This window comes from Diplotaxodon limnothrissa, linkage group LG16 (genome assembly GCF_057381915.1).
Source record: "Diplotaxodon limnothrissa isolate DT_005_m linkage group LG16, D_limnothrissa_male_GT1.1, whole genome shotgun sequence".
Classification (NCBI taxonomy): domain Eukaryota; kingdom Metazoa; phylum Chordata; class Actinopteri; order Cichliformes; family Cichlidae; genus Diplotaxodon; species Diplotaxodon limnothrissa.
In genome coordinates this window covers 32,763,628-32,789,612 of record NC_140611.1, presented here as the reverse complement: position 1 = coordinate 32,789,612, position 25,985 = coordinate 32,763,628, and the positions used below count along the sequence as shown (strand labels likewise).

Here is a 25,985-nt window from a genome sequence, read left to right as displayed (position 1 = left end):
GCTGTGAAATACATTGACCGCGCCTTCTTTCCCTCCGTCTCCATGGTGACTCGCGTAATCTGTGCTCCGCTTATCAGGGCTTTATGTATCCTCGTCCGCGCGCTTCACTTGGGGTTAAAGCAACTCCGCGTTGATTGAACTAATTGTTATCAGCCTTTCTGAAACCGAATATTCCGAGTTGGACAGTTCGGGGTTACTCAACCCTGAGTATCGTTTTTCACTCTGAGTTTTCTAAACCGGCTTCCTGAAATAGGGCCCAGGTCTAAAATGTTGACCTTAAAGTTCACAAACCTGGACTCAAAGCGGTTTTACAGGCAGGTAAGAAGGAAATACCTGACATTTTTTCCATTTATCCTCAAACAGACACTTATGATTTTGAAATGTGGGTAATTTTAATAAATAAGAGAGACGAAGTAGTTGGAGACAGCCTTTGAAACGTTTCTGCTGCTCTTCTCATTAAGCAAGCTGAGTACTCTCACAGTGAATGGGTTAAGACTGGTGCTTTTAACTCACTGGAGGCCTGCTGTTGAGACCTGCCAGCTCTTCACCTTCCCCAATATATCACTGTCTTCCCTCCACAGCCAGGTGAAAGCCAATCAATACCCTTGCCTCATTAGAACCCAACTGAATGGCCTTTAACAATTTAGAGAGAATTTCCCCTTATTATCGTGGCACAACAATATTCATCAGGGAGCAGAAATTACCAGCATTTACAAAAATCTTCATCAATACATCAGGACTCAGCTGTTCTGAGTAAAATCTGAGAAGAGCCCTAAACTATAAGTTATTTTGAATTCATATGAAACTGCTGTTATTGCATTATGTTTTGGGGATTTCTTTGTGGTTTATTTTTTTAATCCTGTCTGTGTGGCCTGGACGTTACCTGTTAATCAGAGTTAGTGAGGACATGTCTGCATGATTACGTCCTTAACAATGAGGAGTGGTAGGGTAAAATAGAAGTAGGGTTTCTGAAGCCAAAGGTGTCTCTTAAATATCTAAGGTGAATGTCAGCAGAAGCCAGGTGATGCCTTCTTGGTTTATATTTTGTGTTATCTATAACCCTATGCGCACCTGTGCAGGTGGAAGGAGCCGCACAGGTGAGGATGAAAACATATACAGTAAAGTAGTGACTGAAAAGAAGGGAAGATGGGAAGTATCAGCTTGCTGGGAGGTTTCAGTTACTTATCAATATTTTCCTTTCATTTGATGGAGTTTAATATAATAAAGCCAACCAGTTTTTCTCCCCTTCCCGAATAACAAAACTTTCTTCTTCTGTTACTAGATAACAGCCCACACTAAAACATGGCAGCACATATTCATCAGTCTCTCCCATTTTTGAGTGATCTCATCACTTTTTGACATTTAGATTTTACAGGGAGTGCAGAATTATTAGGCAAGTTGTATTTTTGAGGAATAATTTTATTATTGAACAACAACCATGTTCTCAATGAACCCAAAAAACTCATTAATATCAAAGCTGAATGTTTGTGGAAGTAGTTTTTAGTTTGTTTTTAGTTTTAGCTATTTTAGGGGGATATCTGTGTGTGCAGGTGACTATTACTGTGCATAATTATTAGGCAACTTAACAAAAAACAAATATATACCCATTTCAATTATTTATTTTTACCAGTGAAACCAATATAACATCTCCACATTCACAAATATACATTTCTGACAGTCAAAAACAAAACAAAAACAAATCAGCCACCAATATAGCCACCTTTCTTTGCAAGGACACTCAAAAGCCTGCCATCCATGGATTCTGTCAGTGTTTTGATCTGTTCACCATCAACATTGCGTGCAGCAGCAACCACAGCCTCCCAGACACTGTTCAGAGAGGTGTACCGTTTTCCCTCCTTGTAAATCTCACATTTGATGATGGACCACAGGTTCTCAATGGGGTTCAGATCAGGTGAACAAGGTGGCCATGTCATTAGTTTTTCTTCTTTTATACCCTTTCTTGCCAGCCACACTGTGGAGTACTTGGACGCGTGTGATGGAGCATTGTCCTGCATGAAAATCATGTTTTTCTTGAAGGATGCAGACTTCTTCCTGTACCACTGCTTGAAGAAGGTGTCTTCCAGAAACTGGCAGTAGGACTGGGAGTTGAGCTTGACTCCATCCTCAACCCGAAAAGGCCCCACAAGCTCATCTTTGATGATACCAGCCCAAACCAGTACTCCACCTTGCTGGCGTCTGAGTGGGACTGGAGCTCTCTGCCCTTTACCAATCCAGCCACGGGCCCATCCATCTGGCCCATCAAGACTCACTCTCATTTCCTCAGTCCATAAAACCTTAGAAAAATCAGTCTTGAGATATTTCTTGGCCCAGTCTTGACGTTTCAGCTTGTGTGTCTTGTTCAGTGGTGGTCATCTTTCAGCCTTTCTTACCTTGGCCATGTCTCTGAGTATTGCACACCTTGTGCTTTTGGGCACTCCAGTGATGTTGCAGCTCTGAAATATGGCCAAACTGGTGGCAAGTGGCATCTTGGCAGCTGCACGCTTGACTTTTCTCAGTTCATGGGCAGTTATTTTGCGCCTTGGTTTTTCCACACGCTTCTTGCAACCCTGTTGACTATTTTGAATGAAACGCTTGATTGTTCGATGATCACGCTTCAGAAGCTTTGCAATTTTGAGACTGCTGCATCCCTCTGCAAGATATCTCACTATTTTTGACTTTTCTGAGTCTGTCAAGTCCTTCTTTTGACCCATTTTGCCAAAGGAAAGGAAGTTGCCTAATAATTATGCACACCTGATATAGGGTGTTGATGTCATTAGACCACACCCCTTCTCATTACAGAGATGCACATCACCTAATATGCTTAATTGGTAGTAGGCTTTCGAGCCTATACAGCTTGGAGTAAGACAACATGCATGAAGAGGATGTTGTGGACAAAATACTCATTTGCCTAATAATTCTGCTCTCCCTGTATACTCACTTTGGTAGTTCAGCCTTTAATTCCTTGCTGTGATGCCATTTTAGTTAAGTTTACATTAAGTGGGATGTTGTGGGTTGGGTTTTTGGTTTGAGGACAGTTATAAATATAGTTTTCTGATGTTTGAAGGATGAAGAGAAAGGAAGGGATCAAAGATGATCAAAAAACAAAGACAAACAAGAAACAGGAAGTTTGAAGCCTAGTCCTAAAAGTAGAATGGGTGTCTGTCTCTCAAAATCTAAACTAGGAGCTGGATCCACAAGAGAGGACCCCGACAGCTGAAGGCTCTGAGCCCCATTCTACTTTTAGAAAATTCAGAAATCACAAGTAAACCTGCAGAGAGAACTGCTTTGTTGTGATAATAGGTTGTCACGAACTGGCTCAAAGTAGGTGAGAAGGAGAGAGTTCACACAAGACATTTACTTAAATATATATAAAAAAAATCGTGTATTTTAAATTATTTTAAATTCAGTCCTGGATTTAACAGGGAGCCGATGAAGGAACAGTAATATGGGAGAAATAAGAAAACAACTGAAGTGTTTTCAAGGAGCCTTTAGAAGAGCCCGATAATAATAAATTGCAATAGTTCGGTCTATAAGTAACAAATGCATTTACACTGATTTTTCAGCATCACTCTGATATGTGGGGTGCCTCTCTGCATATGGAAAACGTGTGAAAAATTGTTCTCAATCAATGTCCAACTGACTCCTGCAAATCATACTTTAACTCATAAATAGCACTCTTTTTGATCCGATTTACACTTTGCTGTACTATTTGATGTAAAAACACATGCTTTCAATGCCAGTGAAAGGTGAGTGAGCATTCCCTCCCAATGTTAAGTTTTGTGTCATGGACAGACACTGATGATTTTATTTTCTGTTAGTGGGAAATCAATCCATGGGATTTTTTTTTCAGCTGTAATACACCTCCTTCCTCTCTGTGTCTCGGGCTGATGGACAAGCAAAGCTCTTTCCACAAAGTGTGACAGCGATATTGTTTCTCCACTTTATTGCTTCTGTGTTTTATGCTCTCTGCCTCCCTTTTTTCCCTCCACCCTAAACATCATATGCTAATACATGACAACATCTTAACAGACCTGGGCCACAAAGTGTGTTTTACTATTTTTGGTGACAGCTGTGGAGGGGCGGAATATGTAAAAAACGGAGCATCCTTAATTCAGCCTACACAAAAGAAAATGTTTTTTTTTGTTAGAAGTTTGTCTCAGCAGTGAATCACCAACGCCTGATGCACTAATGGCCATGGTCTGACTTCAGCACTGTCTCTGTTGAAAATCGCACACAGCGAGGAAGGGCAAAGGGAGAACAGTGGAGAATTCAATCTCTCCCTTTTAATCAGTGTCTCTCGCTGCTCAGAGCAGTGATAATGGGCATGTCAGGAGCGGCAAAAATAGGATGGGCTTACAGGAGCTTAATGGAAGATGGAGAAGAATGTGAGATACATGAGGCTTAGGAGGACTCTGTGTTAGTGCTGGGTGGCACTGGGGTTCACATAAACGTGGAGACATTTCAAATCACAATTTCTTATCTGCGGAAAAAATGAACAGAAAGATTTAAAATGTCCATGCATCTGAGCTGTCTGGAACCTGAAGAGCTGCCGCACGTTAGCATGCAGCCATTAACAACCTTCCCACTGTGAAACGTGTGCTATATGCACTGGCATATACGAGGAGACAAATGCACACAACCATGCACCGTATTCCCTTCACTGACGCTTTAGCAGCAGTTAACAGCACAGCCTGGGGAGCCTCTAATGTTAATTAATGGGAGGTACCAGAGCATGCAGTTCCTAATTAACCCCTGAAAATGATCCCGCAAAAGCAAGCAAGTGGAAAACTGGGCTAAAAAGAATGCATTTCCCTATTTCCAAGACCCTGTTTCCCTGCTTATGATGCATATGTTGCAAGCCTCTTTGCAGGTTATGGCAGCTGAAAAACTGATCCTTTTCTTCCTTTTCCTCCAAGTTGAGTGGCAGGGGAATAGAAATTAATTGGCGTAATTATGTGGCTAATCATAAAAATGAAAGAAAATCAAGGTGGGTTGTTGGCTCAATGCTAAAAGACTTACTGAACTAAACAGTGGAGTGATTAGGCATCCAGCAATGAAGTCTGCCGGCACACAAAGATCAGTTTCAAAGCAGAGCGTGATCTGGTACTGACATGTGATATCTGGATGGTTTACACCTTTTAAGATATTATATTCTATCTTAAGACCACACAGCCATGAAATCCACCTAGAGGCATAAAACGTTAAATGTACCATTGAAACCACACCCCACAAAACTGCAGCTTGGGTCACAGCCCAGTCATCAGCAATCAAGCCAACAACTTTGCAATGCATGCCAGATTCTTGATTTAGAATTAAAAGGTGCAGAATTAAAAAAAAAAAAAAATTCTCCAAATAGTGCCCCACAGCATAAGTAATGAAATGTGTCAACTGAGAGAGGACGAGGGAGACACACTGGTGCCAAAGATCATCTTCACGTTAAGTTCTGTATTTCTGCAAAATCCTAGTGCACCAGCCTCAACACTTAAGTTCAAGAGGCAAGGCAAGGCAAGGCATGGCAAGTTTATTTGTATAGCATAATTCAACAACAAGGTGATTCAAAGTGCTTTACAGAGACATTAGAAACAAGAACAAATAAAAAGCATGATTTAAAATTGATTAAAACAAGCAAATAAACTAACTAACTAATTAACAAACAAACAAACAAACAAACAAACAAACAAACAAACAAACAAACAAACAAACAAACGTATATAAAATCAAAACAGATAAAATCAGAACAGTGGATAAAATCAGTAGTTAAATGTAAGTTTTGAAATTTAAGCTTAAAGTGTGGATTTGGTGCTTTATTCAAATGCAGCTGAGAACAGGTGAGTCTTCAACCTGGATTTAAATAAACTGAGTGTTTCAGCTGATCTGAGGCTTTCTGGGAGTTTGTTCCAGATATAAGGAGCATAAAAGCTGAATGCAGCTTCTCCGTGTCTGGTTCTGACTCTGGGAACTGATAAAAGACCGGATCCAGATGACCTGAGGGATCTGGATGGTTCATACTGGGTCAGGAGGTCATTGATGTATTTTGGTCCTAAACCATTCAGAGCTTTATAGGCCAGCATCAGAACTTTAAAGTCTATCCTCTGACGGACAGGCAGCCAGTGTAAGGACCTCAGAGCTGGACTGATGTGGTCCACTTTTTTGGTCTTAGTGAGGACTCGAGCAGCAGAGTTCTGAATGAGCTGTAGTTGTCTGACTGATTTTTTAGGTAGACCTGTAAAGATGCTGTTACAGTAATCAAGCCTACTAAAGATGAATGCATGGACTAGTTTTTCCAGGTCCTGTTGAGACATCAGATCTTTTATCCTTGATATATTCTTGAGGTGATAGTAAGCTGACTTTGTTATTGTCTTAATGTGTTTTTGTAAGTTTAGGTCTGCATCCATCACTACACCCAAATTTCTCGCCTGGTTTGTGGTTTTTAGATGTATAGATTGAAGTTCTCTGGTGACCTGTAATCGTTTTTCTTTGGCGCCAAAGACTATTACCTCAGTTTTGTTTTTGTTTAGCTGGAGAAAATTGTGGTACAACCAGTCATTGATTTCCTCAATGCATTTACCAAGAGCCTGTACAGGGCCTCGGTCTCCTGGTGACATTGTGATATATATTTGTGTGTCATCTGCATAGCTGTGATAGTTTATTTTGTTGTTGTTTATAATCTGTGCCAGTGGGAGCATGTAGATGTTAAACAGAAGGGGTCCCAAGATGGAACCTTGGGGAACTCCACATGTGATACTTGTCTGCTCAGATGTGAAGTTACCTATTGATACAAAGTATTTCCTGTTTTCTACGTATGTTTTGAACCAGTTTAGTACAGTTCCTGAAAGACCTGTCCAGTTCTCCAGTCGTTTGAGTAATATGTTGTGGTCAACTGTATCAAATGCTGCACTGAGATCCAGTAAAACTAGGACTGACATTTTTCCACTGTCTGTATTCAGACATATGTCATTAAACACTTTGGTCAGAGCGGTTTCAGTGCTATGGTTCTGTCTAAAACCTGACTGGAAGGCATTGTAGCAATTATTCTGTTTTAAGAAGTAACTGAGCTGTTGAGAAACTGCTTTTTCAATGATCTTACTTAAAAACGGGAGATTTGAGACCGGCCTGTAGTTGTTCATTTGTGTCTTGTCAAGATTGTCCTTTTTCAGTATAGGTTTGATTACAGCAGTTTTTAGTGATTCTGGAAACACACCTGATAATAAAGAAAAGTTGACGATCTGCAACAGGTCTGACTCTAAAGTCTTTGAGACCTTTTTGAAAAAACTTGTTGGCAGGACATCTAAACAGCAGGAGGAGGAGTTCAGTTGACCTAAGATGTCCTCCAGGTCTTTGCTGTTAATAGGTTGAAACTGTTTCATGGTGTTTAAACAGTTTTTTGGTGGACACAGTACATATCCTGGATCTGCTGTTGATGTACCAATTGCTTGTCTAATTTTTTGGATTTTTTCAGTGAAGAATTTGGCAAAGTCATTGCTGGCCATGGTCGAATGAAGTTCAGCTGCCACTGACACAGGGGGGTTTGTTAGCCTGTCAACTGTAGAAAATAAGACCCGAGCATTATGGCTGTTTTTAGTGATGATGTCAGAGAAGTAGGACCTCCTTGCATTCCTCAGTTGTAAATTATAATTGTGAAGTTTCTTTTTATAAATGTCATAATGAACCTGGAGGTTTGTTTTTCTCCATCTGCGCTCAGCTTTCCTACACTCTCTTTTTTCATTTTTCACCAGTGTGGAGTTTCTCCATGGAGACTTTTTCCTTCCAGAGATAACCTTCACCTTAATGGGAGCAACAAAAGGAAGTATTTACTCAGTGCCCTCTGTGCTGTAGCTGACATAAGCCTCCTTAAATATGCTATTCAGATGTGTTTATTAATTTGTACTTGATCTGACTTCAAATGACCTCAGGTTTAGGTTTAAGTTTCTTAAAATGATATCTATGCTGCTATGATGGGTGTGTAAATATCGAAGGACACGTCTCAACGAGGAAACAGGTTCCTAGTATCAACCATAACATAAATCCCACCACAACTATGAGTTTATCCTGGGTAGGTTAACAGAGGTGCCCTGGACAGATGACCAATAATTGAATTTAAATTTAAGTTAAAATTTGATTTAATTGTCTTTTAAAGCGTGGTTCACAGCTACAGGTGTCTCTAGGGGTTTTATATTCTAAGGTTAATCATCTCACAATATCAGAGCGAGGACCCCAATGATGTACTGAAAAGACCTCCAGCAGAACTAAGCTCAGTGAGCAGTTGCCATCTGCTGTGACCAGTTGGCAGGTGGAGGTTTCCCAACAGCCTGAGCCTAAAGCAGCATAAGTAAGGGATGGTTCGGGGGTTCAATCGATCGAGCTCTACTATAAGCTTTCTCTAAAGGAAAGTTGACTTGGCTAATGCATATAGTTTAGGATGTTTGTGGACTGTGAAAGAAAACTAACAGAAAGGTAGAAAAGTCTTTTTGAGTGGGGAGAGGCTTTAAAATGTAACAGCCTGTCACAGCCACAGAGGTAGCACGCTGAGACCAAAAGAACTGTGGTCGGTCAGCTCTGCCTGTGTTTTGCTGCCAGTATAGAGGATTGAGACTGACAGCAAAATAAGTCAAACTGAAGCTCGGTATTCCTCTCACATCCAAAAACTGCATATTTTTTTCCACTGCAGACCTTCTACTCCCAATGACTCACATCAAAGCCATTGAAGGTTCATTAATATGATCACTGCAAAAACTACTTTGTATGAAGTAGATGAGAAGACGTTATGAATTGTAAATAAAAATTACAACTACGTCTACAGCAGGATTGCTGTACGCCCCATGTGTCAGCTCATTAGTAGAAGTTGTTGGGGCTGAATGCAAAAAGTCTGACAGGAAGCAGAGATACCTTTGTGTGTGTGATTTGTGTCAAAAAACGCAGCTTTATCTTCTCTCAGTATTCTTCCCCAACACTGCATTGTTTTTAAAAGGCTTTTAAATTGCTTCTATACAACAATAGTTGTCAACTTTTTTCTGGCATGCCCTACTTCAGAAGCCAAAAAAAATTCACTCCCATCATTTTTATCTTTCATTTTTGTCATTAACAATAAAAAAGCAGAATTTTAAATGAAATAAAGATGAGTGCAACAGTGTCAGCCATCCTTTGTTTGCTTTTCCCCCACAAAAGTGATATTTTTTACCTAGTTTAATTGCATAACACGACAATTTGAGAACCACTGATTCTAAAGAATGGTTAAGCTTTTAATACTGTGAGCATTTTGGTTTAAGGATAAGGGAGCACGAAGCTCTTCATCCCAGAAGCTTCAAAGATTCACAGTGAGATGGTGACTAGAGTCCATAGAAGCAGATGATGACTTCAAGCGACCAAGGGCGAAACAATTACAGATGCTGTAATGTGGACAGAGTACAAAATAACCTTTCTCACCTTCATGGTGAGCGAATGAAGTGACTAATCAGAGCAGAAGCAGTTGACATATGACTTGTTACTAAACATATTAGAGGTTTGCCTAAGTAACCAGAGAATGGAGTATATGACCAGCACTCAACTTAAAAGCAATGCAAAATGATTGAATCGCTTCTTGTACGCATGCACCAACAATTTCCCTGGGACAGGGTTTCCTGAAGATATTTACTGTCACAGGGGTTACAGAATTGATGTTAGACTCATATAAATGTTAAATATATTCTCATGATGATGTCGAGTATGAGCCGCGATCTTGTACGAATAAAGCTAAAGACATGCTGAATAAAAACTGGGACTTTCCATTAGTTGAACCCAGCATCAATAATAAGGCCAGAGCAGGAAATCATTTATTCATCATCAAGGATGCACACTCGACCTAAGATGTCAGGTGACGCTCCTTCAGCAAACGTCACCTGTTTTTATTGCATTTGCAACTCCAAGTGTTATTGTCTATTTAGTGTAGCTACCAGCATTTCACATATTAATAACATACAGTCGCAGATAAAAGTAAAACAATAAAAACATACTGCTGCGAGGCTTCTCCTGGAAAGGCAACAGCTTAGCTTGATAATAACACAGGTATACACAGTTTCACTGTTACTATTAACTTATAGTATGCACTATATTTGCAACTGAGATGGTATGATCCCACATAATACACAAATAAAAATCTTTCACACTGATGCACTTCAGCACCCAGTTTCATTTTCACATAATAACAAATTTCTTGGAGCCATCCAGTAAAATCCTGCACCCAAACAGTCCAGAGGGGATTTATTAATCTGTCAGCCACAAGCCTGCCTGTAAGGTAATAAAATAAAAAGTGCGAATTTGACTGCAGTGAATGAACAGAGCTGACAGGTGATGCAGCTCACTAGTAAACAGGTGAAGTCAAGTGGTAATTTGTTTTGAGGTGAACAGTATTGACAGTTAATGGCTCAATAATGGATTTACAGGGATTACCACAGAGCTGGACATTTACTGAGGTGAACATTGGATTTCGTGGGCGGGCTGGATGGTAAATGCACAGCTGCATACTGCAAGCACAGTGTGCAAATTTTCAAATGTAAAAAGATGCTGATAGACTTAGATGTATAAAGTGCAATCTATATGTCTAAGTAGCGGGACAAACAAAGAGGGTATATATAATTATATCAAAGGCACATTTCTAATTCGGAGGATTTTCTGACACTCATTTAAAAATCCAAATCCCTCAAAATAAATGCTGATTTGTTTTGGGGTTTTTTTCCACCTGAACTTTGTGTGAGTAAACTAATTTGGTTGAACACATTGTTCAGCAATTGTTTCCTCAAGCTCTGGCTTCTCTTTTCCTCATGATGCCAAGTGAAATGTTTTCCTACTGAGTATTGTGGGGGACTTTCTGCACTAGTAATGTTTTTGTTTGTGACTCATCCTCAAGGAAGGTACATGTTGCTCAATCAGTCTGCTTTCAGAGTTCATGAATATGACTATGGGAGTGTTTTTTGCAGTATTACATAAACAGTGTTTTGCAAATGTTTACACTCTTCTACTAAGAGTAATGAACCGAGTCATTGTGTATATGGAAATCTGCTGATGCTAGTAGAAATAAATTCATATATTTAGGTGGGACACACAAACATATTGATAGTGAAGACCTTAATGTGAGCTAAAAAGGATGTGCCATTTCTAACGCCAGTTCATATCAGGAAAAGAAAAACTAGTTCTGGGTCCTACTGAGTCTTATACATCATTCCTGGTGAAGAACTACCTTCAGAAGACCAAAGTGTGTTACTGACTGGCCTGCACAAAGCCCAAATTGAATCCCTTTGAAAATGTGCAAGATATATATATATATATATATATATATATATATATATATATATATATATATATATATACACACACACACACACACACACACACACACACACACACACACACACATATATATATATATATATATATTTTTTTTTTTTCTCTGTGTATTTAACTTGTTCTTCAGTCAATAGTTTACTTGTTTCTGAACCTCATGATTTTCTTGTACTACGTAAAAATAAGTTGAATTGCCATTATCAGTAGGGGTATTTTTCCACTGCATATCTTGTTCATATTATATGTTGCTTCATATACAAATAAAATGCAGTCAAAAATGTGTTGTTTCATTTCACACTCTTATTATGCTGAAATATTTTGGGTTTTGCGAGCTTATATAAGCCAACTGGTGTGTTATTTTGTCCAAGCTGGGCCAGTGCAAACACAATATGATACCCTCCTCTCAGCAGATTGTCAGTGACAGTCTGATGGCGCCCAGCCTGCAAGTGGAGTTTGCGACAATACTGATGGAAAATGACGCTCACTGAAACACATGTGGCATCAGCTGAATGTGACTTTCTCAGTAACATGCCTCAGTGTGAAAAACAAATATACATCCACTATTCACACATATGCAAGTCTTCACAAGCAACAGCTGGAGAGGAGTATCAGTGTCATTTTTTTCCATATCTGCCCAGTGTTAACCAGCTGTTTCCCTGTAATCCTCAGACAGGTTCTCATCAATAACAACCCTCGACACATCAGAATAACAATGCATTTCAGAGAAGAGCTGCAGAAATGTCAGACCACACAGAAGACAAATGGCATTCTGCAAATGTGTTGCTATAATGTACCCCGACCAGCCACAACATCCCAGTCGTCTGCCTAATGTTGTGTAGGTTCCCCTCGTCCCGCCAAAATAGCTCTGAACCATCAGTGCATGCACACAGGACCTCCAGGGGTGTTCCGATGAATCTGGCAGTGGATCATTTGAATCCTAGCGGTTGCAGGATTGGGCAGCCACGGCTTGTTCTCGTTTAATCGGATTGGGGAGTGTGGTGGCTGATTAAATTCCTCTGGTTCTCACTTAAGTTCCTTGAGTTTCTCCTGAACAGATTCTGCATTGTAGAGAACTTATCTGGCTAGGGGAGGACACTGGCTTGGACTTATGGACTTTCCTAAAAAACATGCTATTTTAACAAAATCAACAATTTTACTCAGTTCACCTGTTATGAGTTTAATTGTTCTGTCTGATCGGCTAAATCAGCCACAGCATCAATTTGAAATGATATTAAAAGATCCACCAGCTTAATAACTGGATTATTTATAAGCAATCTATAAGTAGTATTATCAATGATTGATTTACAGATGTTTCAAAGTCTTCAAAGATCATCATCATCAACAATGTGAGGCAATTGAGGCAATAATATCCTGAGAAAACCTTGCTTCACTGCCAGAGAGGTGGAGGTGTACCTGATGAATCACAGCGCGCTTAGCAGCAAATTTAATCTGTAATGATGCACTCCATTTCACATATCATCAAGTTGTAATGTCGGACTGTAGCAACCCATCCATCCATAACCTCATGTCACCACTTGTTAGCTGAAGTATGAATTAAGGGGCCCGTACACTCACATATTTAACTCGTATTGCCAATTTCACAGTCGTTGTTTTGCTTATTTGGTTCGGACCAACAGAAAAGGCTAACACATACTTTATACATTACTCACTCAAACTTCTTACAAACAACCTAAGCAACACGGACCTCATATATTTTGAAGCAGGCATTTTGCCTCCATTTCTTTTACCTTAATGTTTCACTGGCTCCAAAAAAAAAACCAAACGTGCTCTTCATGATTATGCTGGGCTGACATTTTACCAAATATTGACCACTTTTTCTGACATTGTGTAATGACCATGGAAGCTAGAGCTGGGAAAATGAACCTTTCTTTTGCAACAGTTGGTCTATTTGCATAGTGCCACTGATTAAATCAGTTCTCTTCCTGTGGAGCTCTGAAACCAGCTGGTCATGCCGACGGATCCAGACATGTTAACATATGTGTCAATTATGTTTTATGTGCCTTGACACAAGAAGTGTAAGCATAAATAAGAATTTTATTAACAAAAAATTATTTTTGGTAACACATAGTCACATTGGAGCTTCATTGGATCAGTAGCATGCTTCATTTTTGTGTAATACTAAATAGTGAATCATTCAAATGCAAGTTTTATTGTGTGGCTGAGTGAAAAAAATGTTTCATGTTCTGACTCCAGCCCAATAAAATAAAACATCTGGTTCACTGACATATATAAAGAATGTTTAAAAATACATATTTCATATTTGCTTAATCTTACTAGTTAATAGCACATCAGAGATCTTATTTTCTTTCTCCACAGAATCCTCAGATTGTAAGCTAGTTCAGATATCATACCAAACACACTGTATGTCTTTGGAATTACACCATATGATGTGTTCAAAAGGAGTGAATCTGTGTCTATGACATGGAAAGAATAAGGGATGTGATGTAGCGGGCGCTGTGAGCCAAATGGAAACTGTGGTCAGATTTGTAAAAAACAAAGTTATCCATACTGGCAACTTCAATGCACAGCAATCACCATAACAAACCTGCTACTAATGTGTGCCAGTGGTGGCAGTTCATATTAAACATGTTAAGATTTTTAAATAATGACAGTAAGGCCTCTCAATTAAACTTTTATGCTTTCGGACATATTTTATTTCCCTCAGTTTGTAGGATGTCATTGGATGAAACATTCCTAATGTGGTCACCTCAGGCACAGAAGGCCTACCCACCTACTGTGGAAATATTCGATTTGGGATATTCAGCCAATCAGAAAAAAGTTGAAGAGGCTCAAACAGCCTGTTTCAGAACTCAAGAATGGATGAACTAAATTTCGACCTTTGAAACTGAAGCAATGCTAATAAAGTCAAAGAATGAAAATATGGAGTTGGAAATGATCATAACAGGCTCTCTGTGATAAAGAAATGAAGTTTGAAGACTAAAAACACAGAAATAATGTCAAATGTTTCTTTGTCGCCCAGGATTTTACAAAGCAAACAGTGAAAATTGCAGTGCGCCAGTGAACTACATGAAAAGGAGCCTGAATAGAAACACACAGCATCATAAACACCATTTTTTTTTTTACATTTATTGTGTAATTTGCTGAATACTAGATTCTAGATTTTAATGGTAATGTAGATGCAATCCAAAACATTACTCATAATGCTCATTTAGTAATGAAGTACATTAAAAATGATCTTTAAAAGCATGTTGTCTGTAATCGGTAGTAAAAAATGGTTTAAAAGTAACTGTCCAAACACTGGATGCACCTATTTATCTCTAATACAGACAGAGACTGAAGACTTTTCAGGCAAACCCACTAAAGCTTTTGGGTTAGGGAGAAAAAAAAATCTCATTTTTGCTCCAAATCCTAGTGATCAATCTTTCCTCTCGCCCGTCTGTCTGTTATCTTCTCCCATTTGTCTGGGGTCTATTTTGCCCCATCCATCCACAAACCACCCTATAAAGCTGACTTTTCTGACTGCCTCATCTCACAACACTGGTGCTTTCTCTGTCTAGCCCGAGGTCAGCTCAGGGAATGAGATGGCGTTGCAAAGATAGTGGAAAAATGTCACCCAGGAATGAAATATTGATGGACAGAAAGGCCTTGCCTTTTTCCCTTGCCCTCAGGCGCAGACTGAGTCAATGGGCAGCGAAGAGGAAAGCCAAAACAAACACACTAATCCGCAGGAAGGAAAGGAGACTGGCGGAGAGCAATGCGGGAACGCCGCAATCCTGTCCATCCTTTCCCTCGGAGGTATCGTTATCTTCTCCCTCCCTCTAAGCAAACCATAATCAGATTCACTTGCACTTCAGTTGATGTGGTTTATTTCCAGCCAAGGGCTTCCAGGCTTAACATATGATCCCCTTCTGGCAAATAACAAATCAATACAATGTAAATAAGGAGAGGGAAAATAAATCCCTACATCTAAATTTGCATAACGAGATGCAAGGTAAGGCTGAGGTGAAACATGCCAGCCTTGTTTAGAAGTGAACTGTCTGCCGGCTGTTAAAGGGAGCCTCAATTACAAAGCAGGAGAGACGACAGAGAGATGTCATCCCTATGCTGCTAAACAAAAGCACTGCTGTTGTTTCTTTTTTTCTTTTTTTTCTTTTTTTTTTTTCTTAAATGACATCAGAAACAGCAGTATGCGACATTACGTGATGGCAGAGCTTCAGTTCATCCTTTGTCATTTTTTTTTTTTTTTTTTTTTTTAATAAATAGGACAGGGGGAATGAATGAGAGAAAGAGGGGGAGAGAAAGAAAGAAAACCAAAGGGGAGAAGAGACGGTGAGAAGGGGGGGGAAGAGAGAGAAAAAAAAAAAAAAGAACTCCTGGGTCACCTGTATGGAGAAAAAAAAAAAAACAAACAAAAAAAAACAAACAGAGGAGACAGCAAACAACAAAGAGCAACATAATAATAGAGAAAACAAAGCACCATCACAATAAACTAGCTAGTCATAGATATCAATATTTACTAAATAATAAACGATATTGTGCAGCACGCAAGATAGACAGCGCACAGTGTGCTTTGAGGCAGCAGCCAAGAAAGCTTTAGTCCGCGTCTGTGAATACCCATGTGTGCATACCTGTGTGGATCAGCATGCTTGCATTCCAAAGGTTTCTCCATGTAATGATCTGCTAGGGAGTGTGGGGGGGCCACAGCCCCGTCCTCCAGGGTGTGAAGTGGGTATGGAGGAGATCAAAACTCCAGACATCCAGAGGCCCCCAGAATACAAGAGACCATGGAAGACCAACAGAGGGGCAGCCGCGCCACTGTTCCAGTAAGAGCTGAGGAGAGTCCCAGATGAGGGCTCGCCCAGCAGCCGCGGAGCAGAAGTCAGGGGGAGTTGCAGTGACGCGCCCGTGAGCTCCGCCGGCCCCCAGCTGCGCCTGAGTGACCGAGGCCGGGGGCACCCCACCTCCAAAGGGGCCCGAGCGAGCCCCAGGCCCCAGGCCCCGACAAGCGGCCGCCAAGGAGTGAGCCGGTGTGTACCCGGACGCCCACCCCCAGATACAAAGAACCACCAACACACCGACACCTGAGGGAGTCCGCCACCGGCAGGGGAAGTGGTGGTGGGTGGAGATAGGCCTCCAAACCTTGGAGGGCCTGAGGTGTCCCCAGAGAGGTGGCGTCTGATACCCAACCTGACATATAGACACAGACATACGGGCACACACAGACACAAACATCCATTCCCACCCTCATGCTCTCATATGCACTCACTCCACACTCAACCAACGTGGAGACAGACATAAAGAGACGCTGTACACACAATCACACTCCCCAAGCGTACTCTACAAACCGGGTCTAGGTACCCTTGCCCCTGGAGGGGGGAATTGCACCCAGACCCAGGTGGTGTTACCCTTTTCCCTGCGGTGGGGAGAGGCAGACCACCCCGACTCCGCAGCAGCAGGGAGGCCCCACACCCCAGACCGCAGTCGGACGGCCAACTCCTCCTACTAGCCCTCCCGCTCCAGCAGGCCGCAGAGAATGGGGGTGGGAGAAGACTCCAAACCTCCCTCCACCCGCTCATTGTAGTGTTGATGCATATGTGTTCTAAGGTGCATTTAAAACCCAGGAGGGCATGGAGCTACCTGCCAAGGAGCAGCAGGTAAGCGCATAGTCCCTCCTGCTAGCCCTCAATGACTAAGTGTATTTAAAATTGAGAGGTGGGCAACGACGTCAGGGGTGAGGTATACACCCTGATGGTAATTTGGACTCCGTGATTGTGCCCACCCCCAAGATCCTATATGTATGTGTAATGAGAGTGTGAATAATGTGAATGTCTAAGTTGTGGGATAAAATTGAGGCAGAGGCAGCCAGAAGGGGACAGGGGGGGGGGGGTAGCCTCCTCTGCACCCTGGTGACATACCCCCACTCCAAGGCCCTGCATGTGTGAGTGGTTGTGGAGGAGCGGGAAGAGGGAGGCAGCTGGAGATGGGGAGGGAAGGAAGGGAGGGGCAGGTAACCCCTTCCTGGGGCCAGCTCCCCCGCTGACCCCAGTAGGCACTCCCACCCTTCGCGACCCGCCAGGGAAGGGGGGCCCAGGCCCATCAGACCGGGGCCCAGTGCAGTAGCGCCCTCCGGCTCCACAGAGCCCTGGACAGTCCACCCAACCCCACCACAGAGAAAACTGCACCCACCCCACCATCCACACATCTTCCAGACTACATAAGACGGTAAACGCCCAGGCTGAGATCTTCCTCCACCTCTCCTGTATCTCCCCCTCCTGCAGAGAGTTCCTGAAGAGAAGAAAGCTCCTGCAAGATGTGACCATCCCCCCCACCAGTTGAAGAGCCCCCCAGGCGGCTCGACGCACCGGCGGCACCCTGCTCCAGGGCCGGGCCCCCATGCACCCACCCGCCCACAACCCCGGCAACACACCAACCAGGACCCAAGCCCCCGAGGCCCGGCCCGGGCCCCAGCCCAGAGACGGAGCGCCCCCAGAACCTCACGCCCATCCCGGACCCACCCAGGGGCAGCCAGGTTGCCAGGTCAGTAACCCACGTCCGTCAGCACAGACCCTCCCCTAGCCCCGCTGCACGCAGCCGCGAGGAAACAGTCACCTGAGAGCCAACAGAGCCCCCAACCGGACGTGACCGCTACCCCGGGTTGAGCCCCCCAAGGAAGATGCCTCCGGGGAACCCCCCGACGCCCTAAGCCTGTCCCTACCCCCTCACCAATCACATCAGTGAAGGCGGGACCAAACTATGACCCCCCACCCCCACTAGGTGATGGAGCTGATAAAAGGGGCCCAGAGCAATTGATCTAATGTGGTGGCAGAGGCTGTGTCAAGACTAATGTAATCTAATAGATAATTTCTATATTGGTTAGAATTAAGATTATTTTTATTTTTCCAGTTCATGAGGACTGTTTTCTTGGCTATGCATAGGGCAGTGAAGATCATATGGGCTATATTCTTTTCTGAAGTGACATTATCTAAGCTGCCCAGTAGACACACTAAGGGGGAAGTTGGAATGTTACATTTCAGACACTTTGATAAGTCTTCACATATCTCGCGCCAAAACTTTTGCACTGGTGGACAGAACCAAAGAGCGTGGATGTAATTGTCTGGTGTATTGCCTTGACAGTGTGAGCAGTTGTTGGAAGATGTAAAGCCCATCTTGAACATCCGATGACCTGTATAGTGCACTCTATGAAGTATTTTGTATTGTATTAATTGCAGACTGGGATTTTTAATTAATTTAAAAGTTTTTAAGCAAATCTGAGACCAGAAGTTTTGGTCTAGGTTGACTGATAAATCTGCTTCCCACTTTGCAGTAGGAAGGGATATTGATTCATCTAATTTAGAAAGTGTTCTGTATATTTTAGATAATAATTTGGGGGATTTAAGAGTAAGAAAATGTGCCGCACTTAGTGGTGTTTGTAATTCAACTTGACTGAGGTTAAATTTCTTTTTTACTATGGATTTAATTTGTTGATATTCTAAAAACCTTGTCTTGTTGATCCCATATTGTTCAACTAGTCTGTCAAATGGAATAAATTCTGTTCCCTCTAATATATGTTCTAAGTATTTAATTCCTTTACAACTCCATTCTGGGAAATTAATCATATTATTGTTTTGTAATATGTCAGGGTTATTCCAGATAGGTGTACGTTTGCATGGGATTAATGAAGACTCCGTTATTTTTAGAAACTCCCACCATGCTGTTAGAGAAAAGCTGATGTTGATACTTTTAAAGCATTCATGTCTTTTGATGTTTGAGCTAATAATGGTAGGTCTGCTGTTGTTTCTTCATACAGAGTACACTTAGAACTCAACCAGATGTCATTAATGTCAAGTAGGAGTGTGTATTGTATAAATATATGTACAGCAGCATGAAGCAGTAGACTGCACCGGGCCTGAGTCATTATATAGTTCAACTAATGACTCGCTTATGCTGTTTTTGTCATTTCATGGAACAGGCAGGCAGTAACGCTTTGTAGCAGCTTTATCTGTGCTTTTAAAAAAAGCTGCTTCCTCTGTCTCGTTAGAATTACAAACGAGGCTGGTAAACAGTGCCTTTTATCCGTTGCGGAACTTCCCTGCATCCGTAGCTAAAAACTTCTGAACAGTCAAAACAGGTACAGTCAATATGGATTACTCACCATTGATCCACTGGGCCTCCGGGTCATGGACTTTGAACTCGGGTTTGAACAAATCCTCCACAGTCATTTTAGTGTCACTTCCAGCTTGGTTGTCAGCTGAAAAACAAAAAAGCATAAATTTAATTTGTTTGTTTCTGGTAAAAATAAAAATAAATGCACATGTTACAAATTCTATCCGCTTATTAAACACAAATCATCCTTCATGCATCCAATTTCAAATCAAACTCCAGCATTAGTTGCTTCACCATCAGCATCCATGTGGAAAAGAAAATACACCCTCTCGTAGTTTGACGGTTTAACATATTGGGATGTGAAAAAACAAAAATCATCCAGTTTTTTGCAGATCTTTCATTACAACATGACAAACACCCCACAATTCAGTAGCTTATAGGACCACCTTTAGCAATAATAATGTGGCATCATTGTTTAGGAACTAAAATGCTGCTTCAGTTAGTTGCGGTTTTGTGGGATTTGTTAATTCACCGCTATCTTAAGGTACCACCACTGTGTGGTCCACGGGTAGCACACTGTTGTAGCGAGTGATGAGGATTTAAACTGAAAACAAACTGTTTATTCTGTTTAAATAAAACTGGAACAAGGAGCAAAACAGGAAGTCTAAACTAAGAAACACAAGGAAACCACAAAACCTGAGAGACACAGAGAAGAACAGGTGCTCTGATAACAAACAAAGGGAGATGGACACAGTATATATGTGTGAGGATGATTAGGAGAAGTGGAGACACCTGGGAATACAGCTGGAGCAAACTTGACATAATGAGATAGGGGAAGCAAAACTGAACATAATGCAGGGACAAGGGACCATCAAAATAAGACAGGAAACACACTGAGGCACAACTAAGACACACGACTTGACACTACAAACAATAGCACAGACTGCAGACAGACCCGAGAGAGCTAGAGAGAGAGTCTCTCTAGCTTTAACCCTCAAAAAGCAAACTAAACTAGGAAACAAAACCCAGAGTTCAAGAGAGCAGTAAATAAACAATTTTCATAAGTCCAGAACACACAAACACTGGATCATGACAATCACAGTATTTCGATCGGTTTGAGGTGTGGACTTCTGACCACTTTCTAACTGAGGCCTGTAGAGTTTGAGATGGAGCTCTCACCTTGGGGTAAATTTGGTCCAATCTTGGAAAGGTTGTGAAATTGTGTTAACACACATCTCCAGACCATTGAATTACAAAAAAACATATAGTTTTATAGAGGTGCTCACACTAACTGATTAGCGACACCTGGATGCTACTTCCTTTGTCCAATGACTGTAGGAAGAAAATATAACTGGATGGATTTTTACACTTGCCTGACGAGCAAATACAGTATGTTGAGTGTCCTGTTAATCCAGATGTACATACTGGTATTTACACATGAACACACAAAGAAATCCATGTGTGTGAAAAAGATACACATTGTCACAATGGCATTTCATTCGTTCATTAACATGATCATCACTGGGCTAGAAAATCTTTAAGCTGTTCCAGCGCTGACCCTGGAAATGTTTCATTTTTAATTATGAAATGTTAAGCCTTTAGCAGAAAGAGACCATGCCAATTGTAAGCTTCTCCTGAATAGAACAGCTGCTGATTGTGAGCAGAATAAGAGGGCCAAGTCATTTTGAATGTCAGCCATATTGGCTTCCCTTGATAACTCCACACAGCATGTTTGTTTATGGAGGCAATGAAAGTCTAACCAACCGTGGAATACACTGGGGAGAGAGTGGCTGCATGGCCAGCGGATTGTGATGATTTTACATCTGAGAAAATGATATTTTTGAAGCACATATACAGTGTACAGTGTGTGAAAATGGGAGAAGAGCTTGATAAGCTATTTAGGTTCAACAATTATGTGAAATTGTTACCTGTTTTGTAGTACCGCTAGAAATTAGAGATCCCAAAACAGTTTGTAAAATACTCGCTAGAGAATATGAATGACACAGAAAGAATATGTTTTACGCTGCCTCAGTTTTTTCCATTAAGCATTCGTCATCCATTTGTTTTCTATGTCTTTTCTAGGTTTTTCAGCAGTCTAAGCAAGGACACTCCCGCCACACACAAACACACAATGTCCAGTGTCAAGCAGTGTCCATTTGCGTTTCCATTCAGATAGCGAGCAGAGGGGTGTTTTTACACACCTCAAATGTGTAGTGGTGTTCTATGAAGCTTAATTGATGGAAAAGTAAGATACGTTCAGGCTTAAACCAAAGTTTTCACTGTCACAAAGTTGGCAAAGGTATCACAACAGTGGTTATCAGCTTTCTGTGTTAATCCAGGTTTTGCTTCAGTCTCCATGCACGCTCGCATACTGCAAAAAGGGTCATTTCATGCATGCTGTGTGGCTCACACACTGATAATGCCTCTCACCTTCTCCAGTCAGAGGCATTTTCAGTTGCTGAGGATGATGAATAATGATTAAAAATCTATAAAGAAAATTGTTAATTATCTGTATAGATTTATTGCCCAGGATGGTAAAATGAACATTTTAGTTCGAATTAATTAATTTATTGTTCACCTAACCATTAAATATAATAATACTACTAATAATAACAAAGGACACTTGGAAATTACTTTAGTTTGTGGCAGATCAAAGTGAAAATGAATTTATTAATTGATCAGGTATTCTTGCTGTGTGTTCTGTGTTTTAGTACCTCACCAACAAATTAGAAGTACAACAACATTTGGGAATTTTCATCACTAAATTAGTACATGCACATTGTTATGACAGTTTGTGCTTCATTCAGTGGTTTTAAGGCGGTATGGCTTAATATGTTGCACATAAAACATATAAAAAACCCACCAGAGAATCTGTAGTGTACCTCAAAAATGCTGTAAATAAAAGAATCATTTAAAATGAAAAATAAAAATGTTAAAACTGAAAATCAGAACATAACCTGCTCCTGACTAGCTTATGTGTTCAGCATAAGTTACCATGGTTATTTAGCCAGGTAAAAAGAGTGCCACTATACAGAGTTTAGGGTGGAAACAGCTCAGTAAGCCATTTCCCATGCCCCATCGTACACCCCTCTGGATCTGGACAGTAGCTGGTAGTGTTCAGAGTTTTGATTTGCTATGACTCATTTTTCTGATGACTATATGTTTTTGGACCAGTACAGAGGGAATATGTTACACAAGGCTATTCAAGAATATGTTACTTATACCACCAAATGAAGCCAGGTAGTCACAGCAGTGCAAATTCTATGGCAGGTTTTACATTTTACATTGGTGGTACAGATAAAGCATAAATATCTTGTCAGGTTCATTTGCTGGTTGTATTTTCCCCATTTATTACACAGAAAAGAAATTTGAGTTAGTAAGTGAAAAATAATAATTTCACTTTTATTTGGCCATAAACTGAATGGATCCCCTCATGCACTTCATTATGGGACAGGTTTAGGTCTAAATGCACTCCCTGGTCATCATGTAAGGAATGTAGCTTTCATGTGCAGCTTTCATGTTAGAATAACAGCAGTTTTGGAAGTGTGTTAAGTGGTGAAATGTACTGTACATAGTAATTTGTAAATTTAGATACAATTTACTATGCATATTTTTTTTCCCTCCGTGACCTGATCCCTTTGACTGAAGTCAGACGGACTCAATCAGATTACTTTGTGCAGCAGAAGAGTCAAATGGTGCATCAAATGACCCATCTTATGGGAGCGTACAAACAGCCTGAAGCAGAAACCCTCGATTAATAGATCAAGCTGATAACCACCAGTGTGATACCTATTATCTCTGGCCAGCTATGTCGAACTTGCTTCGTAGTACAACCCTGTGGGGGCCATAAGGCAAAAACGATGAGTTCATATTTCAGTTTCATCTTAGCCATTTTATACATGAAAATATTTACTTATGTGGCTTTAAGTTGGCCTACAGATAGATATTAAGGAAACGACCACCAGAAAAGGTGAACTATTCATCCACTGCCTTTTAAATCAAACGAAAGAATTTTAAACAGATTTCGACACCTTAAATCTGCATTAATTGATTTTTTTTTGCCTCTTAGGAACAGCAGCAGAAGCTAACAGTAAACACTGTAAAACAATGAACAAAAGTGATACATAAATAACGTTTACTGTGAAGGTTAGGTAAACATGTGAGATGGGTATTACAATACGCGAGTCGGAAATGGCTGTATAATTTTTACTCAGTTGATTAAATCTTAATAAGCATAAATTATGCGGTTATGATTAAATTGTAGACTGTGCTGAAGACATTTTGTCAGTGCAAGTAGATGCAGAAAAACAAAACTCCCCCTAAAACATCAGTTCATCACAATCAAGTCTGAGTGTTACCTGGTGTGAGGAGGATGACAGACATAGTGATGAGGGAACAGACCACCAGTATGACCAGCAGAGCGATAGCAATCCCCTTCCAGTTCCTCTGAGGAGGACTCACTCCACCCAGGTCCTGCAGAGAGACACACAGAAAAAAGGTGGAGGTCAGAGGGGAGATATCGAAGGCGATGACTGAATGACTGAAAGTGAATATACCAATAAGAAGAATAACACCAGACAGCAAATATGACACAAATAGCTTTATTTTTAATAAAAACAAAAGTCCTTCCTGATCATCACATATTGTACACTCTGTGCACTCTGGTTTCACTTACAGTACCTATTAACATAGGTCACATTAGGGCTTTGTGCTTCCAATCCAATCCCCTACACAGTGGAGGATTTGCAATGGAGGGCTTTAAATGAGCCACACTGTAAAACTGAAAAATGAAACTCTGATATGGTGAAAAGCTGAAGAGTATTTGCATGGTTTAATTACCACTTGGCCAACCTTACCTTTGAGTTTCAGCTTCTGACCTATGAAAAAAAAATTCCGCAAGTGTCAGGGGTAATTTTTTCTGAATCAGACAGAAATGTTGCTCCATCTTTTACAGATACTGAAAACAGCAGGGCTTGGTTTCAGAAATCTGACTGATTGTCGAGTGTGTTTGTGCGTTTCTGTGTGATATTATCTACAGAGAAATAGCTATCCAGGAGAGTTTGTGAAGCTTTTGCCTGCAACTCCATCTCTGAATCCTGGTGTTAGAAAGTCTTAAACTGGGTCTTCCACCACATCTGCTGCCTCTGATAACGTGAATTAAGCCCCCTCCTATAAATTTCTTCCTTCCGCAGATCCTCCTGGCCTCAATTACCCACAAAACCCTGCAGCTGAAATGCAGCGATTACTGCTCACCAACTCACCACTGCACTCTGATTGGCTGGAGGGAAAGTGGTCTAAAATGATTGCCAATCTGAGCCAAATTTTGCTCCAAAAAAAAAAAAAAAAAAGAGAAGCTGCAACTGTCTCAGATTTAGTCTGAAATCCATTTTCTAAGCACTCTCATATATTGACTGATGAGTCAATTATGACTGAAGCACCTCCAGGTTTTTATTCGTAGAACACAAGGTACCACAGAGTTTTCAACAACAACCCAAATCTAGTCGAATTTTGGCAGATTTACACTTAATTTTTCCTACGCTGAGTATCAAGTGAACACGGACTTCCTAAACACTGAAGCAGTTCACTGTAACCATTACATACATGTGCTGTTACATTATTCACAGCCCCCTCTGGACTCATAAGACTCATCTAATATCAGGACTTGGGCTGTTGCTCATTTCATTAGTACCACAAAAGGCTGACATGTCCTTGAAGACTGACAGTAACTCCAAATTGCCCTTGTGCCACAGTGCGTGAGATTCTTTCACCCTCTCTTTTGCACGTTTTCCCTATCTCATTTTCTCCCCCAATTTCCTATTTAGCTACTCTTGGATCATCATTTTCAATTTATTAACTTCATTACAAGCGATGATAGAACCACTAAGAGAATTCGGACCTGCTGAGTCTCTCCATTACCATTACTGTGGAAACAGTGGAAGGGCCCGATAGATGTTTAGCCTACCAGGGGGAATAAGACAGCAACTGGGCTTTATCACAGTCATTACACCCTCATCAGAAATAATACATTTCTCAATAAATGTCACGGACCCGGCTCTGGGGACTCGGGGTCCGTGGGCAGTGGGGACTGTGACTATTATTGTTATTGTTGTTGTTATTATTATTATTATTATTATTATTTGGTGTGTTGTCTGCACTGCCCCTATGCACATCTGTATGTAGGCAGGTATGTGTGTGTGTGTGTTTTGCCTTTCTGCTGTGGCCAAGTTACAGGCACCTTCAGCCCTGGGGGCGTGGTCTAACGTGAGGGCTGGCCACACCCGAAGTCCTGGCCGCACACCTGCTCCTCATCTGGGCTCGTCGGGGGAGCTATTTAGATGAGCGATGGAGCTTCCACCGACGCGGGATTATTGCGTTTGACTACACGTCAGTCTTCAAACAAGTCAAGTGTGAGTGTATGCCTGCTGGGATAAGTGTTAACGGCTGCCTCTATTGTTTTCCCCTCAGGAGGAGTGTGGGACGAGAAGGAGCAGTAAGCACGGGGAGTGCAGGGACACTGGGGCAGAGAGCACTACACGGGGACTTTTGGGAAGAAGACACTACACGGGAGTCTGGGAAACTGGGGA

At 41.2% G+C, this 25,985-nt stretch overlaps 1 protein-coding gene across 1 annotated transcript in view; it reads right to left on the bottom strand.

Moving 5' to 3' along the window:
• The window catches only part of dpp10 (dipeptidyl-peptidase 10 (non-functional)), a 310,034-nt gene that overhangs the window by 106,801 nt on the left and 177,248 nt on the right, over positions 1–25,985 (bottom strand). Inside the window, exons 2-3 of the mRNA XM_085375032.1 lie at positions 23,760–23,874; positions 19,451–19,546 (exon numbers count right to left, since the gene is read on the bottom strand). Of these exons, the coding sequence (XP_085231158.1) occupies positions 19,451–19,546; positions 23,760–23,874 (211 nt within the window). The remainder of the gene's footprint in view (positions 1–19,450; positions 19,547–23,759; positions 23,875–25,985) is intronic.